At 40.4% G+C, this 12,868-nt stretch overlaps 1 protein-coding gene across 1 annotated transcript in view; it reads left to right on the top strand.

Moving 5' to 3' along the window:
* Positions 1 to 221: 221 nt before the first annotated feature.
* The window catches only part of LRRC72 (leucine rich repeat containing 72), a 56,481-nt gene continuing 43,834 nt past the window's right edge, over positions 222 to 12,868 (top strand). The window contains exons 1-2 of the mRNA XM_004377506.2: positions 222 to 368; positions 8,012 to 8,085. Coding sequence (XP_004377563.1) covers positions 222 to 368; positions 8,012 to 8,085 — 221 coding nt within the window. The remainder of the gene's footprint in view (positions 369 to 8,011; positions 8,086 to 12,868) is intronic.

The following is a 12,868-nucleotide window of genomic DNA, read 5'->3' on the forward strand; positions in this document are numbered from 1 at the left end:
CTCTGGGTCGCTGGCATAGCTGACCACTCTCTCTCGGGTATCGCCGGCGCGCATCAAACCGCTCAGGGGAAACACGAGTGCGTCATCGGTACAGCGCGATGGGTGCTGCCGGACCACACGCGCAAACGTCACAGAAGTCAGAGTTTGGTTTCATGTCCTCCCTAATTTGGATTGGCTTTTAGTCGATAGGGAAGCGGTAACTGTTAGTAACAGCGAGAACAATGAGCCCTGGGCCAGGCCTGGCGGTCGTCGGTACCTCTGGCGGCCCAGGAGTCCCGAAGACCTGTGACTCCAACGCACAGACTTGTGCCCTTCGAGACGCTAACCTGGCGAAGGCGCCCTTGTCCGCCGTGGAGAGCAGTCGTCGGGTAAGCAGGGCCCCCTTCTCCAGACTACTAGCCCTTCCTCCCCCCTGCCCTAACGCCAGGCCAGCGGCTGCCTCAGGGGTCCCAGGTGAAGTGAAGGGGCAATGGCAGACTCCAACCAGACACTCCACCTGAGCCAGACAGGAGGTCAAGGTCGGTTATTGCCTGGGTACTATTTGGGGCTGCCTCAGTTCCACATGCAGCCCTGGTGGTGGACTGGTTAAGTATTCAGCTGCTAACCAAAATGTTGGCAGTTTGAATCCACCAGCCTCTCCTTGGAAACCCTATGGGACAATTCTACTCTGTCCTGTAGGGTTGCTGGGAGTCAGAATCACTCAGTGGCAATGGGTTTTTTTGGTCTCCTCCACACCAATAGACTTTTATTGGCTTTTTCCCACCTAACATCTGCTGCATATATAATTGTGGTGGTTTAGAGATTAGGTAATAGTCCATAAATCTGGAGTCCTGAATTATGAATTTCCAAAGCGTTTAACAGCATCTCCAGCAGATATATATAACCCTGAAAGTCGTTCCCCTGAAGTGCAAATCGACACATTGAAAAGGAAATGTTCTTTGATGAGCAATACCAACAAAGAGTTAAGAGCAGTTAAGACAATGGCTGAGGAACGTTTGGATGGGGGAAAAAAATCTCAAAATTGTGGGACATAGGAAATAGCGAAGTGTTCTAGAGTTCTCAGAACTTGTCTGGAAAGGCTTGGATTATTATGATTAACAAGGCAGAGAGTTCTGTGGCATTAAAGCTACACACACTATGTTCTAACATGTGTGACATGAAGTACAGGAATTTCTCTCTCATTACAGTATGTAAATCATTGGAAAAGATATTTTCTTTCTTCTACAGATTTTTTATACAGCTTTAATTTTTTCTAGAATTCAGTAATCCCACAATTTTCTGACATCTATTTTATGCAGAGCCTAAGGCTTTGGGAGTGGGGGGGAGGGGGGCTACTACTACCCTTCTCTGTACTAGAACTGTCCACATTCCAATTCTGTGTTGTATTGTTTTTTATTTCTCTGTTATATTAACCAATTAACTTGCATCATGGTGTAATGATTTGAAAGCTGACTTTTCTTCCTCATCAGGCTACTGAGATTACACTCTAAATACCTTTTCTGAGTAACACCCTCTACTACCCTTTGCAACACTTTACACTGTGATTCAAATTCTGCCTTCTTGAGATTGCTGCTCTTGGCTCCACAGTCCTGTTGTTTCTCACCTAACTTTATAACCATCACTCCTCTGTCTTCTTATCCAACTTGTATCCCTTTTCCTCTCTGTAAATGTAGACACTTCATAATGATCCTCCCTTGCTCCCACTTTCTCCTCTGTATTGACGTGACTCACCAGATCTCCATAGACACTCTGACATCTCTGGTGAACTCTGCTTTCACACTTACAGCTTTGTGGTGGACCCTTTGACCTGTAAATTCCATCAGAACCTTAAATTCAGCGTTTCTCACCTAAATTCTTCTTCCCTCCAGTCACCCTTCTCGTTATCACATCGTCACATCATCATCATCGCCTCTGACTTCCCTTGCCTTTATTCTCTGCCTCCAGCTACTTGCCAGTTCCTGTCGATTCTCTCTACACATCGTGTCGTATCTGTTCATTGCACGTTCCCACTTGCCACTATCCTGGGTCAGGCTCGTTAGCTCTCACCTTGATTTTCCAGAGGTGGTCTTAACTATGCAGTTTCTCTCTGCACCAAAACCCACTGTCATCGAGTTGCATCAAGTAGCGACCCTATAGGACAATAGAACAGCCCCATGGGGTTTCCAAGGCTGCAAATCTTTTAGGAAGCAGATTGCCACGTCTTTCTCCCACTCTCTGCGCCCCAGGCCATCTAAAATTATCTTCCTGAGCCCTAGCTTTGTAACTTACTATTTCCAGTTCAAAATCCTGCAGTATCTCCCTGTTGTTGTTGCTAGGTGCCGTTGAGTCGATTCTAACTCATAGCGACCCCATGTGACAGAGTAGAACTGTCCCACAGGATTTTCTAGGCTGTAATCTTTATGGGAACAAATTGCCAGGTCTTTATGTGGTGGAGCTGCTAGGTGGATTCGAACCATAAACCTTTCGATTAACAGCTGAGTGCTTAACTATTGTGCCACCAGAGCTCCTTATTGCTCCAGGATTGAGTCCAATGCTGAATTACCTAATAGCTAATTAAGCCCATGCTTTTAGAATACCAACAAAGCAGAGACACCAAAAAAAAAAAAAAAAAGGAGAAAAAATGCTTTCCAAATAACTTGATATTGGATATACTTTAAAAGCATTGATGTGGTTATCCTGGGAAAAATCAGAACTTTCTTACACTGGTTTTATCATGTAGTTAGTATATGTATTTCATATATGTGTTTCTATGTATTACATAAAGCCGTTGCCGTTGAGTCGATTCTGACTCATAACGACCCTATAATAGGACAGGGTAGAACTGCCCCATAGGGTTTCCAAAGGAGTGCCTGGTAGATTCAAACTGCCAGCATTTTGTTTAGCAGCCGTCGCACTTAACCACTACACCACCAGGGTTTATGGGGTTGCTATGAGTTGGAATTGACTCGACGGCAAAGGGTTTATTTATCCTACAAGTCTTTTTAATGTATTACATATAAGATTAAATTAATTTTAAAAAACCGAATATATAAAATATGTAATTTTAAATTAGAGTTCTCAGGGCCTCTAAAAGTTTTCTCTGGGCACTAATTAAATGTACACCTTTGATCCTAAATTTCACAGTTAACATAAATAATATCACCATAATCCACCTTCCTTAGTTTATTTCTCACTATGCTTTTCACTGCAGCCAAAGGCTATGCAGCCATACAAACCTCACGCTTTCTTCCGCCGCTTCTCTTTTGGGTACTTACTTCTGTCTGCCTCTAAAGTCCTTCCCCCAACAGACATCCTGTTTCTACTTCTCCTCACCATTCAAGGCCCAGCCCAACTGTCAGTCCTGCCCTGAAATCTTCTCAGATTGCCCAGACTGACGGAACTTCTTCCTCTGAATTCACCAGAGCAGGTTTTTCTTTGCTGGTGGCCTTTAACACTTGCAACCTTTGCCCCCACCTTCCTCTACTAAAAGTTTTGCTCATAGAGGACAGCCCTTACCTAATTCATGGCTACATTGACCGAAACAGATAGTCAGAGACTGTTGCCTGTACCAGGTACAAAGTAGTTTGTAATTCAATAAATGGCTGAATACATCTGCTTGACTCTACTATTTTAAAAATGTTCGTCTTAAAGAATGCTTGTTGTGCTTCTTTAGATGAAAGGGATATGCTGTTGGTGAAGCTGTGTGTTTACTGGGAACTGGAACGGCTCCCCCAGGGATCCACTGAAACTTGAAACTTCTTGGCACATTTTCATCTGTCTTGGCACTTTGACATCAATGCTTGTTACCAGATTCATAGAAGTTTTGGGTTGGAAAGAAACATACCATGATAAAAAGCTGTGCAAATAAATAATTAATGATACTAGAAGTTTACATATTATGCTGATACTTTCCATTTCCCCCTTCATCTCTTATTTTTCAAAATATGATTTAAATCCTTCAATATTTATTCCATGGCTACAATTTTCAAGACATGTATTACTTTCTGATTACCAAATTAATATATACTTACGAAATATTCAAACATAAGAACTATATATTGTTTAGAAGTGAACATCTCCTGTGATCGCAAGTGATGAATTTTGTTAACAATTAGGAGAGTGTGCATTTTGTATGCATGTATCAACATATGAATGTTATTTTAGCCAAAAAATTAGCAAGATAAAGAAAATATTTATAAATATTTTAGCAAAAATATTGTTTCTTTTCCACATAGTATACTGCCACTTGGTGTTTTATTTAAAAATATGTTTTACATATCTTTATATGTCTAGATATCCATCTCTCTCTATATTTTTAAGGACCAGGAAGTACTCCATTGTGAGCTTACACCTTAATTTAACTGCAGTTAATGGGGGATATTTCACAACTATAGACAATATATAATAAGATTAGCAATGATATTTACTTTTTGTGTGTGGTTTTAGTTCCCTAATGCTGCCATAACAAAAATACCACAAAATGGGTGGCTTTAAAGAACAAATTTATTTTCTCACAGTTCTGGAGGCTAAAATTTACAATTCAGAGCATTGGCAGGGCTATGCTCTCTCTCTCTCCTAGCTTATAGTGGCTGCTGGCAATTCTTGGTGTTCGTTTGCTGCTTATAGATGCATCTGCCTCTGTCATCACATGGCGTTTCTCCCTTTCTATAAGACACAACTCAGAAGAAATTAGGACTAGTACTCACCCTACTCCAGTATGACCTCAACTGACCCAAATGACAACAAAAGAAAAGCCCTATTTCCCCAAACGAAGTCACGTTCACAGGTACAAGGATTAGGACTTCAACATATCTTTTGGGGGGACATAATTCAATTCATAAGCTGTGTACTTCCAAGTCCTAGAAGTGGAGTGGCTAGGGCAAGTTAAAAGTATATTTGAAATTTTAATAGACGGCTGCAAAAGTTTAATTCTATTTTGGTTGACCTTAGTATCTCAAACACTTTGCAAAGTTTTGATTTGCTGTGGCTAGTAGGTGCTGTCATTCAGATTTTTTTTTTATTCTTAGCAAACCTTTATTATTTTATTGTATTTGTGGTGTTGTTGAGAATATACACAGCAGAACATACACCAGTTCAACAATTTCTACTTGTATGATTCAGTGACATTGATTATATTCTTCAAGTTGTGCAACCATTCTCATACTCTTTTTCTGAATTGTTCCTCTTCATTAACAAAAAATTCATTGTCTCCTAAGGTTCCTATCTAATCTTTCGAGTTGCTATTGTCAGTTTGATTCCATACAGATAGACCTTAGAAGAGCACAATTCTCAAGGCACACGTTCTTTACTAGTTTGGTTTTAAGAGATCTCGGGGGATATCTTTGGTTTAAGGTTTAAAGATTATCTCAGGGTAGTAGTTTCAGAGGTTCATCCAGCTTCCATAGCTCCAAAAAATCTGGATTCTATGAGAATTTGAAATTCTGTTCTGTATTTCCCTCTTTTGATCAGCATTCTTCTGTAGAATCTTTGATCAAAATGTCCAGTAATTATAGCCTGGTACCATCCAGTTCTTCTGGTGTCATGACAAAGGAGGCAGTTGTTCATGGAGACAATTAGCCACACATTCCATTTCCTCTTCCTATTCCTGATTCTCCTTTTTCCTCTGTTGCTCCAGACGAATAGAGACCAAATGTGCCTTGGATGGCTGCTTATCAGCTTTTAAGACCCCAGGAGCTACACAACAAACTAGGAGGTAGAACAGAAACACGATATTAGGCAAATTAACTGGGATAGTCCATGAAGCCGTGGCCCTAAACCCCCAAACCAAGAACCAAATCCCATGAGGTGTTTGGTTGTACACGTGCAGCCTCAGCAACTGCCCTTTTTTTTTTTTTTTGTTACTGTTGTAAATATGTCTGTTATGGATTGAACTGTGTCCCCAAAAAATATGTGTTGTAAATTTTCACCTGTGTGCCTGTGGTTATAATCCCATTCTGAAATGGGTTGTCTTTTTTATGTTAATAAGAGAGGATAAGTGTAAGGTGTGTCTTAAATCAATCTCTTTTGAGATATAAAAGAGATTAAACAAGCAAAAGCAGCAGGGATGGGGAAGAGAGATGCTAAACCACAGGAAGATTATCCAGGAGCAGAAGCTCAAAGATTCAAGGACTTTCCTCCAGAGCTGACAGAGACAGAAAGCCTTCCCCTAGAGCCAACACCCTGAATTCAGACTTCTAGCCTCCTGAACTGTGAGAAAATAAACTTTTGTCTGTTAAAGCCACCCATTTGTGGTATTTCTGTTACAGCAGCACTAGATCACTAAGATATCTATCACAGAACTTTTACCAGTTCAACTTTTTACAGATGTACAACTTATTGACAGCAAATATATTAATTGGCTGTGCAACGCTACACTGACTGTGATTTTTCCGTCACTGTAAATCAAAAGTCAGTACACCATAAGCAATAATCCCCCCTTCCTCCTTCCCTCCTGCCCCTGGTAACCACTAGTAAACTTTGGTCTCTATACATTTGCCTCTTCTTGTCTTTTTATATAACTGACGTCATGCAGTATTTGTCTTTTTGTGGTTGACTTATTTCACTTGGTATGTCTTTAAGCTCCGTCTATATTGTAGCATATATCAAGACTTGATTTTTCTTTGTCACTTAGATGTTTAAGTTAAAACACTCAGATGCAAATGCCTAAACTTGATGCAATAGGTTTGCCAAGCCCCAGATTTAGTGTGCTTATCAGGATAACAAAATACCCTAATGGGAATGCCTAAGCCTGGTCCTGTGAGATCCCCAAGTCCCCAGATTCTACTTGCTTAACAGGGTAACAGAGGAAGTCTGGGACTCTTAAGTTAGCAGCTGCTCTCCATCCCTAGGATATTTATCATCCTTACTTCTTTAGACATTTGTTCATCTCTCTAAACTTTATCTCCTCTTAAAGTCCTCTTGGATGAACTTGAACGTGCTAGCAGTTGTGATGATGATGCAGGACCAAGCGACATTTTGTTCTGTTGTACATAAGGTCACCATGAGTCGGAATCGACTCATTGGCAGCTAACAACAACCAAGCCCTCTTCTAAATAACAAAACCATGATCAAAATTTCACAAATTACTTACCGACATTACAACCTCACCACCCACAACATCCCGGCTGAAATTTGGTGATTGTTTTGACTCTAATAATTATAATGTTTCTCAAATTTCAGAAGTGCAATAGTTACTCTTTTTGCTTTTGTTGTGTCTTGTTAGCTCTTCTCTCTTCATAGCAAATTACAGATGGGCTTTAATTTTTCCATATCATTTTAGGCTATGTGGCCTATAAATGTTATTTTGTAATTTAGCAAAGGACCTGAAGAAAAAGCAAAGCACTTAAAAAGCTATTACTGAATCTTTATTTTGAAAATAGAACCTATGGGAATAAATGTTGCTTCTTCTCCACCAAGAATTCCCATGGTACAAGTATGCTAGTAACCCAGGAAAAATGAAGATGCTGTTCCTTGTAAAGCAAGGGGGAAATAGTATATTCACTTATTCAGAGAGAACTGACATTTATTCACTCATTCGTTCATTTTTCCGATATTTGTTGAGAACTTACTGGGCGCCAGACACAGTGTGCTAAGCACATAAAATAATCTTCTGTGATAGCATTCATCATATCCTACCACGCCGATACTTGGTGTCTTCTGTAAATAGAGGAAACCTACCAAATACTAACTCTTTGTGTTCAAAGTAAATTTTAAGAATAATTATTTAAAGGTGAAATTACCCTGCCTCACAGATAATCAAAAACTCGTTTTTATTGTAGACATCCACATACACATTTTTTCTCTCCAATTAAAAATTATTACACATCTGTGTCCAGGATTAAGGATAATGAAATTCAACCACAAAAATGAGTAAATAATATATAATTGTAGGGTTGGAATTTATCAGTTTAGAGTGGTTGTCTTCGTATTCACTTTTCTTTTGATCTTCTTGTAGACATTGTTATTGACTGCAAATGACTGAGTATTTTTGCTCATTGGAATGTGATTTGACAGATTAATTATATGTTATCAGGCAGTTGAAGACCAGCTAAAGATATCTGGACACAAGAGGGATGTTGATGTCTTGGAGCTGTTCCTTTCTCGAAAGTAAGTTTACCTGATATAAGAAATACAGGAATATCATTTTATGTTTCATAGATTCAAATGCTCTTTTCCATTTTTTTCCCTCAAGAACTGGGTAGGCAGATACTACATTCTAATTAATTTACACCTCATTGGGGTCAACAGTCTCTATTGGAGAGGCAAAATATTGAAACGGATTGAAAAAAGATATGGAGTTAGGCTGAGTTTGAATCCCAATTCTATCTCCTCCAGCTGGGTGACATTGGGCATGTCATGTAACCTGTTAGGGTTGCCAGATTTAGCAAATAAAAATATAGGACTCCAGTTAAATTTGAATTTTAGAGAAATAAACGTATCTTTGGTTATGTGTAAATATTCATTTTTAATTTATTAGTACAGAGAAAAATATTTATCTTTGTGATGACCTTGAATCTCTTGGTAATAAGCAAATAAATATCTTGCCAATTTGAGATATTTTAAAATATACATATATAGTTTAGAATGGAACAGGTACAATACAGAATTCTGACACACTTAAGGCCATGCTTTGAGTCTTTCTATAGACTGATTAATTTTACAATAATGATAAGTGTATTATATGGTTAAAAAGCTTGCAGCTGTAAGCCTGCCCCAATTTTTACAGCCATACACTACTGATTATGAGGTAAGTAGATATCGATAAGACTAGCCTTAAAATACTAGAACAAAATTAGAAATATTGATTCTCTAACATTGGGACCTTCTTGTGTGAACAAAAACACATCTTATATCCTGAGAATACTAAGTTAGCATTTAATCCAGCTGGCGACAAAAAATGGAAAGCATCTTAACCAATGTCTCCTTGAGTAATCACGGTGATGACAGAACATATACTGTAACAATAATGTTGGCATATTATTGTCAGCACAAGTTCATTGCCATCATTAATAATAGAATTATTTTTCATTGTCTTTGATGATCCTCATCCTAAAATATAACAGCCCATTATTGATTTAGGACAGGTTTATGAGCAGAATGAACCTTCTAACTAGAAAAAATTAAATTACCCTTTAAAAGTGAATCATTTTATTACATTAGCTAATACCTAAAAATTCAACACCAATATTACTAACAGAAGAAAATTAATGACAGTAATTTGACAGTTAATATTTTAAAGTATTAATGTATTTGTATTCATTTCCTGAGGCTCCGTTACAAACTCAGTGACTTACAACATCAGAAATGTGTTCTCTTAGAGTTCTAGAGAATTTGAAAGTCACAAATTTGAAATCAAGTTGTTGACAGTGTTGTTTCCTTTTGGAAACTCTGAGAGAGAATCCATTCCATGCCTCTCCCCTAGCTTCTGGTGGCTATTGGCAATCCTTGATGTTCCTTGGCTTGCAAATGTATCACTCCAGTATCTGCCTCTGACTTAACATGGCCTTCCCCTCCAGGTCTGTATGCCCCAGATCTCCCTCTCCTTTCTTTTATAAGGATAGCAGTCATTGGGTTTGGGAATTATCCTAAAGCCAGGATAATTTCATCTAAAGACCCTTCTGGTGCAGTGAATTGCTTTTATATGGCCTTTCTAACCATAGTCTTCTAACTCTCCCAAAATGATTGGCTGGGCCACAATCTTGCAAGGGATAGGTCAGTTTACTATGCAAATTGAGTGATTTGTGGTCTGCAGACGGGATTGTTCAGTTCATGGTCATGCTGGAAAGGCCATGCCTTGAAATTGACAAGGAGTAGGCTTATATAAAGGCCAGTCTCACAGAGGTTCAAGGGGACCTCGCTACCATCAAGAACAATCTGAAGGAGAGTGTGCTTTTGGACCTGGGAACCTCCTAGACCCAGAAGAGAGATTGTAACACTGATGACAGCTTGAGATGGTGAGAGACAGCAGCAGTGGGCTCGCCAACCCATGGAGCAAAGTGGCTATGGTGGGCTTGCTGGCCCAAGGAGCAAGAGCTGAGTGCCTTCAGGCAGGAGCCTTGCAGCGAAGCTAAAAGAGCTGTAACATTTGCCAGTGCAGGGCAGAGGCCTGAGTTTGCCCTGTGCAGGGGTTGCCTCAGAGGATCCTGTTCAGGGGTCTTCCTACAGCTGGGTGGAGCCGGATGCCTCTGGCAGGAGGCTTGCCACCAGAGCTAAAAGAGTTGTAACACTTGATTGTGCAGGGCAAGAGAGGATTGAGTGTGCCCCGTGCAGGGGCTGCACGTCCCCCAACCTCCCTCCCCGGGTGGCCCAGGTAGCAAGGCAGGCAAGAGAGAGCCCCACACACCTGAGTACCATGGTAGGAGCCAGCAGCAGAGGCCTTGTGGCAAAGCAGAAGCTTCAGAAGCTGTGCAGGCCTCCCGAGCAGTGTGATGTGAGCGCAGCATCTGACCTGAACCACAGCATGCCTGTCCAGTGACATAGAATGGACGTAGGCAATTTGGGGGAGGGTAAGTGTTTCCCCTTTGAAACTATTGCTATTGTTTACTGTGTGCTTTCTATAAATAATAATGATGATGGCTTTCACTTTACCAACACTGTGTAAATGTCTCGTGTGTCCGGCTTGATCAGAGATAAATGTAGCACCCACAGAATGGTTGATGCCAGTGGATATACGTTTCATTCCTAGCAATCTTATGGCTGCCTGAAAGTTTGAAGCACAGCCTGTCTGCACGTGCAATGTAGATAGACAGACATGTACATATATATTTAATGGTGCAGCGGGCAGGGTATGATCGAAGCTGGAACATGGCATTTTGAAAGCATAAGGGCAATACTCCCTTTAAGATAGCCTCATTACAGGAGTTGGTGAGTCATTAGTCGAGCCTAAGGGAGTAGCGGGTTCTCTTGTCTAGAGTGGAGGGAGTTGTGCAGGCTCCCTAGCTTGTGACTGGAGTAGGGGGAGATTGTACAGACTCCCTAGCTTGAGGCTGGAGTGGGGGGAGATTGTACAGACTCCCTAGCTTGAGGCTGGAGTGGGGGGAGATTGTACAGACTCCCTAGCTTGAGGCTGGAGTGGGGGGAGATTGTACAGACTCCCTAGCTTGAGGCTGGAGTGGGGGGAGATTGTACAGACTCCCTTGTTTGTGGCCGGCACCTGCTGACTTAGCCCAGAGCGAGAGAAAGGGCTGTATGCAGCAGCTGAGGTCTGCAAAAGTAGGATCCCATGCGACAACTCCTGGAAAGCATGGGGTTTTAGAGAATAAAAGGGTAAATAGGCAAGGAATTCTGAATTGTTAATAATAACAGCTTTCACTTTGCCAACACTGTGTAAAAGTCTTAGGCGTCCAGCTTGATTACAGATGAAAGTAGCACCCGTGGAATGGTTGATGTCAGTGGGTGTACATTCCTCATTCCTAGCAGTCTTATGTCTGGCTGAAAGTTTGAGGCAATGCAGATAGACAGACAGAGCATACAATCCTTAACTTAATTACATCTGCAAAGACCCTACTTCCAAATAAGGTCACATTCATAGGTACTGGGGAGTTAGGACTCTAACATCTTTTGGGGGGATACAATTCAACCCACTACAGTATTAAAATAAGTTTCATGGGCAATCCTTGGGGAAACCCCCTAAATGGGGCCTGAGGTCCTCTGATACTACCATGTAATGACAATTTTTATCATGAGAATAGCTAAAACTAACAGTCATTATTGCCCATGGCAAGTTAAAATGTACCAAGGTCCAAGTGCTCCTTCTCAGAAATAAGCTACATATCTACAGTGAGAGAGGAGAAAGAACTGTGTGCAAATCTCCTGTTAAATGTTGCTTTGAGGGAGTCTGGAACATTTTGTTGTACCAGAAAACAGGGAAGTACTCAAAGATTAATGGAACATGCCAAAAAGACACAGGAGCTGTTTGTGAGACTCCTTCTATCTGAGATAATTTAAGAATGAAACAAAATAGTGATAAAAGAAAGATTAAGAAAAAATGTGAGGGACAGTGGGAGAGAGACAGAGAGACAGAGAGATTGAGAGAAATAAGGAGGAGTTGTTCTTTACAGAAGAATGCCAGCTAATAAGTGTCAAAAGAATGAGAGCTTTAGAAAATCACTATTTTATAATCCCCAATCAATTACCGAGTTTTACGCGAACAACGCGCTTCTTTTGCACTTGTTTGCTGGCCGCACCCTCCCCCGTGAAAGACACCCTCACAAGTGCCGCCATGACAGTCTTCTTCCACATGTTGCTGTAAAAAAAATAAGCATAGCGCACTTATGAAAATACCTGATAAGGTGAGGGCCCGGCTGGCAAACAAACATAGAAGGCGTGCATAATTTGTGTAAAAATAAGGTAATTGATTTGTGTAAGGATCGTCAATCAAAGCTAAACCTGTTGAGTACATAGTTGTTGGGGAACATGATATACATGTGGCTTCAGAGTTTTGCCCCACATATTACTTTTCAATTATAAAATTTGTACTTTTACAATGGAGAGACCTGGCAGATACCACTTTAACCAAGTGAATGAACTTCGCTTCACCAAGAGTTAGACAAGCTGACAGAACTTGCTTGCTGAAGTGATGCAGTAAGAAGTACACCACACTTATGTTCATTGCTGCATTATTCACAATAGCAAATAGGTGGAGACAACCTAAGTGCTCATCAACATATGAATGGATTAAACTGTGGTACCTACATACAATGGAGTACTACACAACTATACATAATAATGAGGAGTCTGTGAAACATCTTTTAACGTCGGTAAGTCTGGAGAAATAAGTCAATCACAAAAAAGACAAATATTGTATGGTCTCACTGTTATTAAAAAATCAAGAATAGATACATACACAGAAAGCAAAGTTCTTTGATGGTTACCAGGGATGAGAGGGAGA

This window comes from Trichechus manatus, unplaced genomic scaffold, assembly GCF_000243295.1.
Source record: "Trichechus manatus latirostris isolate Lorelei unplaced genomic scaffold, TriManLat1.0 scaffold00050, whole genome shotgun sequence".
Lineage (NCBI taxonomy): Eukaryota > Metazoa > Chordata > Mammalia > Sirenia > Trichechidae > Trichechus > Trichechus manatus.